The 7,045-nt window shown below is 36.9% G+C and overlaps 1 protein-coding gene across 2 annotated transcripts in view; it reads left to right on the plus strand.

The window, feature by feature from the left end:
• Serpini1 (serine (or cysteine) peptidase inhibitor, clade I, member 1) overlaps nt 1-2,128 on the plus strand; it is an 85,031-nt gene extending 82,903 nt beyond the window's left edge. For both annotated transcript variants that reach the window (NM_009250.3, NM_001357514.1), the window contains exon 9: nt 280-2,128. In NM_009250.3, the coding sequence (NP_033276.1) occupies nt 280-356 (77 nt within the window). In that variant the 3' untranslated portion in view covers nt 357-2,128. The remainder of the gene's footprint in view (nt 1-279) is intronic.
• Nucleotides 2,129-7,045: the final 4,917 nt, after the last annotated feature.

The raw sequence follows: 7,045 nt of genomic DNA on the forward strand, positions 1-7,045 counted from the left end.
AATTATATATTATATTATATAAATATATATATCTAGGATGTATGTATGTCTATATATGTGTCTCTATATATGTATGTATATATGTATATATATATATATAGAGAGAGAATCCTATATAGACATATATAGAGACATATATATATTTAAGATTATTTCCAATGTTCTTATGTTTTTAAAAAATCAAAATAATGTGTATTTCTACTTTTCCAAACATTGCTTCCAGGAAATATAGGTCTCATGGTTTTCTTTCCTCTTCTGTTCATTTCCAAACCAATCCAGGCATAATCTTATTCATGGGACGAGTCATGAACCCTGAAACAATGAATACAAGTGGCCATGACTTTGAGGAACTTTAAATGACGACGTTTGAGTACAAAGAAAGCAGGAACAAAGCACATTATGTTTGCAAGTGGTATATATTTAGGATTTCTGTTTTATAGTGTTACTTAGGGAAATATTTAAATAGTTCTGGATAGTAGTAATCCATGTGACCTATAAGTTAGCCTGTCAAAAGCTGTTATCAGTATAAAGAGTATGGTCCCATTGTGTCATTGTGTCTGGTGTGCTGCTGTTTAAAATAAAAGTACATATTGAAACTGTGAACCACTTTTTTTCATTTTGAAAGTAGTTGTAGTCTATACAATACTATGTCTGAGATTTGAAACCTATGCTGTTTCTTTAGGAATTGTAGTAAAATGATCCTACAAGGCAAAATGTAGAAACTGTTGTTTCTGAGTTTCTTCATAATCATGCAGAATCAAACACCAAAGTAAGCAACATACATATATATATATAATAAGCAATACTGTGAAGGGGAGGCCAAAAGGCCAGAGAAATTGAGATTGTTATTTAGTGTGGCATTCCATGACAAAAGATTTAGGAGGAAATGTGGGATATGTAAGACCCATAGATGTATATTTTGTATATACTGTAGTATTATACTTTTAATTTATTAAAGTATAACTCTTTTATTTATTTTTAAAAGTTTCCTGTGAACCAATATGCCACATGACTCTACTAGCAAGTTCAGATATCTCATTAGCTATTCTGGATGACATCAAGAGGCCTCATGGAGGGAATCCCGTGTACCATTTACGTTTTAGTGATTTTTTGTGATGTTCACACAAAGATGAAATCACATTGTTGCACACTCTCTAGACTATATCCAAGAAAGGCATCAAGTGGTACATTGGTGTGCCAGGAAAATAGATGTAATTACTTTATTAAAAAAGTTCCTGGTATTGTGCATCATATGGAATCAGTGCTGCTTAAACTTAGTACGTCCTGCTGACACCTGGTCACTTATTACAAATATAGGTTCTTATCCAGGATGTCTAAGGTAGAGTGGGAACCACAGCTTTCTATCATTACTGACATCCAAATGATGCCGCAGATATCTGACCATAGCCTTTGCTGAGAGTCCCTTGGGTTGCAATGTCGTACTTGAAGTCAGCCTCACATTTTCACAGACTGAGATTGGAGAGATGAGGGTGCAGGGAGGAGATAATCTACACTAGTGATACGATGCCTTTGTCAAGCACTGGTGTGATCTCGAAGTATTTCTAGTACACACTCTAGATAAATTCTTCTGTACATTACAACACTTGAAATGCAGTCGTTAAAAATATGGAGACATTTATAGGCAATACCCATGAAAGAATTTATGACTATCCGAGGACACAGTACTTAACAATGAATCTTTTACAGCTTATATTTTCAGAGGACTTGTAGTTTATTCATAAATCTTCATGTTATTGTACAATAGTGCTCTTGTTTTCATTTATAATTTATGAAGCTGAGATGCCTGGTGTTAATTCAGTGTTCACATTCTCTGCTAAGAACAGTCTTTATCTCTGTATCCTTCTTGTTAATATGACATCTATAGCTATATCTATATGTTCATTAGTTAAACAAATGTATGGCCTGTAAGGAAGAATAAACATTATTATGCAATCATGTGATTATGTGATGTCCCAAATGTTAATTTTTATTAAAAATAGATATAAGATTTAATTCTTGGAACTTTTAATCTTAAAATATTTCAATATGTGTATAAGTTAGGTGTTACTTAGTTGAAAATGGATGTCTTGTACTGGCAGAAAAGCTAGAAAAAATAATTTACAATACCAAGCTTTTCTTTGTATTAATTTAGTATTTCTCTCTCTCTCTCTCTCTCTCTCTCTCTCTCTCTCTCTCTCTCTCTCTCTCTCTGTGTGTGTGTGTGTGTGTGTGTGTGTGTGTGTGTGTGTGTGTGTGTGTGTATACCAGAACACAGACATCCATATGCCACAGGATGTATGTGAAGGCAGAGGACAAATGCCAGAGATTGATTGCCTCTTTCCAACTTGGAATCCCAGAATCTCACTTGAATCATCAGGGTCGTACATCAAGGACTTGGACCCATGGGGCCATCTCCCTGACCTTCAAGTTTTTCTTTTGTTTGGACTTGGCTTTTAATTTCAATACTTTTCTTTCTCTTGAAAAACTAGCATTTCATATTTCCTAATTGTTTTATTCTCTTTACAATGAATCATTACTATAAGTACAAATACACATGTGCATACACACACAAGCACACACACACACATTGTGCATAGAAAGGACTTTTATTCTACGAACTTATGTTTGAGAGGAAATCAACAACCATTCTGAAGTTTTTGATAGTAACTGAATTTAGTTATTCATGTGTATGCAACAGACTGGAATGGATAATTATAGACTCTGATCTATTTTAATATCACCATCAAGTCCAAACAAATACTAAAAGTATTATTTATGTGTTTACTTAAATACTCAAGACATTCATTTTATAAGAACAATGAAAATCAGAAGAAAATACAGTAAAGAACATACTTCCTATTCATTAGATATGCATCTTATACAGAACACAATTCAGTGATTTTTTTATATATAGTCAGTTTCTTGAATTTATAATGATAGTCATTTTTTTCTTATCTGAAAATCTATCTTGGTTTTTCTCTAAAACAAGAATAATGGCAGCATTTTATTTAATAGCTTCAGGCAAGTTAAACCAGTTGAAACTTGTCTTTTTGAAGTAAAGATCTTTTCTGCAATCTTGAGCAAAGATAAAATACAATTCAAAAAAAAAAAAAAAGAAAAGAAAGAAAAGGAAAAATATTGGTGAAAACTCTGCAACTTTGCCTTAAGCTCAGAGCCTCATGGTCATGGTCCATCTTCTAAAGCAGACCCAATGCAAGATTCTTTAGTTAAATGATTAATCTGCAGAATTTGCTAAGGTAGAGGAAACATTCTACGTAAGTCCCAAGGCTGCCAGTAGCTTCAAGGAAAGCTAAATGGCCTCTTAATGTTCTCGAGCACGTTAAAAAGTTACATAAATAGAAGTAATATTATACTGACTGAGCAAGTTGTACTTGGAAATATATATGTATATACATATGTATGTATTTGCTCAATAAGAATTAATTGAAAAAAGAGGCTAAGAATTTGAGGGGAAAGAAATGTGGTAATTACATTATAATCTCAAAGAAATTCTTGAAATAAACTTAAAACAAATCTCCAGTTGACTAAAGCAACAATTAAAAAGAATTTCCAGGATTGAGTGACCATGGGTCCAAATAGTCCAACTCAGTTCTTCATCTATGAAAACTGATTGAATCATTAAGAGTGTATGACAGAGGGGAAACTAGGAAAGGGGATAACATTTGAAATGAAAATAAAGATATATATATATGTATATATATACATATATATATATATATATATATATATATATATATATATATATAGAGAGAGAGAGAGAGAGAGAGAGAGAGAGAGAGAGAGAGAGAGAAAGAGAGAGATTCTGATCCCAACAAGACCAGATACTGAGCCACCAACCAGGGAGCATACACCAGCTGATATGAAGTCCCCAACACATATACAGCAGAGGATTACCTGGTCTGGCCTCAGTGAGAGAAGATGCACCTAACCCTGGAGAGACTTGAAACCCTAGGGAGTAGGGAGGTCTGGGGGTGGGGGAGGATTGGGGGATGGGAGGTACATCCTCTTGGAGACAGGGGGTGAGGGGTGAGGTATGGGATGGGGAGCAGTCAGGGGATGGCAGAATAGGAAGGGGATGAATACTGGACTGTAAACAAAGGATTAAAGAATAAAAAGGAGTGTTTGATAAGTGGCCCACTGACAAGTCACATATTATTCACAGCATTTAGTAATTTTCCTACTTTCAAATTGAACTGGTAAATCACTCCATTCCATTCTCTTCATGTTATGTGTCTTCATGTGCCTGTAGATTGGTGTTTATCACTGTCTGTCTCAGTGAGTGTGTGCTCGGATGTGTCTTTATGTATCTCATATGTGTCTCGATATAGGTTTCTCAGTGTGAGGATGAATCTCTCTGTGTGTGTCTGTGTGTTTATCTGTATCTCTGTGTGTCTCTGTGTGTATATGTATGTGTCTCAATGTGTGCATGGTGGATTTGTTTTGTGGGCATCTGGATTTCTTTTTTCTTTTTCGGTTCATGTTTGTTTTAAGAGCTTACTCTTCTGCACTGGATATTTGTCTCCTCAACGAGTCTGTAAATGGGAGTCCATCCGTATTCTTCACTGGGGAGCCATTTGCTATTCCATCAGGGCACTGATGGTATTTACTCCAGAGCTAGAGGAAACCCCATTAGAGAAAAGATATTTTTATGACATGAAACTCATCTAAATGTAGATTGTGCTCGGAAAGTGCTTTCTCATCCAAATTTTTAAAAATTTTAACAAGAAATATTGCCAGTTTTGAAAGAGTGCAAAGCAAGGTTTAGAACAATTAGTTGCATATGGAATAGGCAGCTACGTAACTGAAAAGGCTTAAGTGACAGTCTAACTGTATTGCACTATTTAACATACAGGTGACTGGTCTACCTGTGAACACATGAAGGTGACAGTTATTTAAGAGTGACTTCTCTCCTCAGCCTGACTAGCTCTGATTCCCATCAGTAATTCCTGGCTTTGTGGGACCACAAATGAGAAGAATCATGAAAGAAACCCCAGATGACCTCATGCTAATTAAAGCAACTGAAGTGCTCACTCTTTGAAGCTCAGTGATATTTAACAGAGATGTTCTCATCGTAAATACATAGAACATCTGAGGAAAGAATCCCTGAAAGAGGCACTTGTTCAGAAAAAAAAGAAGCTAGAATTCAGTGCTAGTATAAGTGACTCTGGGATTTCTTTTTACCATGTGTTGATCTATTTTTAATAAGAATAAGTAATGCTACTAAGCTATTAATAAGATTTTAATCTCTCTAAAATATTTTGAATTGCTGTGGCTTAAAACATCATTACACTGAAAATTAGTTTATGCATGTTTTTTTTTTTTTTACTTTTTTTAATGTTAACTGTACGCTGTTTTTATTAGAATTAACATTAAAAATTGTCATTCTGGATATAAATTCATGGTACCTACCTGGGGCTTTGTTTTGTCTTTTGGCATTTTTGTCTATATGGTACTGGAGATTTATTAGAGTCCTGAAAGTGCTAGGCACATACTGTACCAGATTTACTGTATTACTATATTACTAATAACCACAAATAAGCTACATTTACATCCTATTTTTTTCTGTGTATGTGCCTAAGTGCTTGTCTGTGTGACACTTGCACACCTAAGGCCCACAGAGGCCAGAAGAGAGGGCATCGCATCCCTGAAACTAGACCCCTTATGTTCATTATGAAGCATCATGTTGGGGTTGGAAACCGAAACCAGGACCTTGGCAAGAGCAGCAAGGGCCCTTGTCCTTGAAGCCATCTTTGATCCTCTTCCTTCCTATCATGAGTAGGGTTGCAGTAAGCTGCCCAGGCTAACCTAGAACTCACTCGGCAACCCAGGCCAGCCTTGACTTGTCTCGATGCTCTGCCACTAGGGCAGACTTGGTGGCTTTTTCTTCAAATCTTATGATCAGAATCCTTCATTTCCAATAGCTCTCCACTAAATCTTCCACAGAAACAAGGATGGGGGGCTGCAGATGAAGCAGCTGGCCTAGAAAAGCATCTATAAGAGAGGATCTGTGTGGCAGAGATGGCTAGGGAGGGTTAAGTTGGAAATGTTCCGGCATCCTGCCAATGCCCAGCCACTCAGGAGGAACACAGGTACTGTCAAAATGTGAAGGGCCTGAGATTCCACTGGCCTTGCAAGGTGAGAACTGTCTGGCACACTCTCTTGGATGCTGTAGAAAGCAGGAGAATCCTGAGTCGAAGTGAAAAGAAATGCCCCTATTGGCAGCAATTGCAGCACCCAAGGAACTGGCTGGCCTATTTCGCTTGGCTCCTGAGGCCCTAGAACAGTGGTTCTCAACCTGTGGGTTACATCTCCTTTGGGCATCTAACAGCCCTGTCACAGGAATCATCTAAAACCATCAGAAAACACATATATTTACATTATGATTCATAACAGTAGTAAAATTACAGTTATGAAGTAGCAATGAAAATAAGTTTACAGTTGGCAGTCACTCCAACATGAGGGACTGTATTAAAGAATAAAATGCACCAGGAATGCTGAGAACCACTGCAGCAGAGAGATGAGAAGGGAGAGCTATAAAGCACGTTAGACTTATTGAGTGCATAAGATCAGAACCCTTGGGAATAAAGAGATGGCTCAGCACTTAAGAGCCTTGGGCACTCTTGCAGGGAACCCAGATCCTATTTCTAAATCAACTATACAATGGGTCCGAACTATCAGGGACTCCAGTTCCTGCGGAATCTAACACTTTCTTCTAGGCTCTACTGACACGTGATGCATAGACTTGCAGGCAAAATACCCACACACACTAAGACAGACACTGAGAGAGACAGCGACAGAGAGAGACAGAGACAGAGACACAGAGAGGGACAGAGAGAGAGACAGAGGGGGTAAAGAGACAGACAGACCCTGGAAAAGTTTCTTGTTTTGTACTCAGTCCAGAAATATTATCTACATTGCACTGGATAGTGAATATGGGCCTTTCCCATGAGAAAAGGATTAGTTCTTTCAAGGCCATTGTCTTAGTTAGGGTTTCATTATTGTGAAGAAACACCATGACCATGAG

This window comes from Mus musculus, chromosome 3, assembly GCF_000001635.26.
Source record: "Mus musculus strain C57BL/6J chromosome 3, GRCm38.p6 C57BL/6J".
In the NCBI taxonomy this organism is placed as follows: Eukaryota; Metazoa; Chordata; class Mammalia; order Rodentia; family Muridae; genus Mus; species Mus musculus.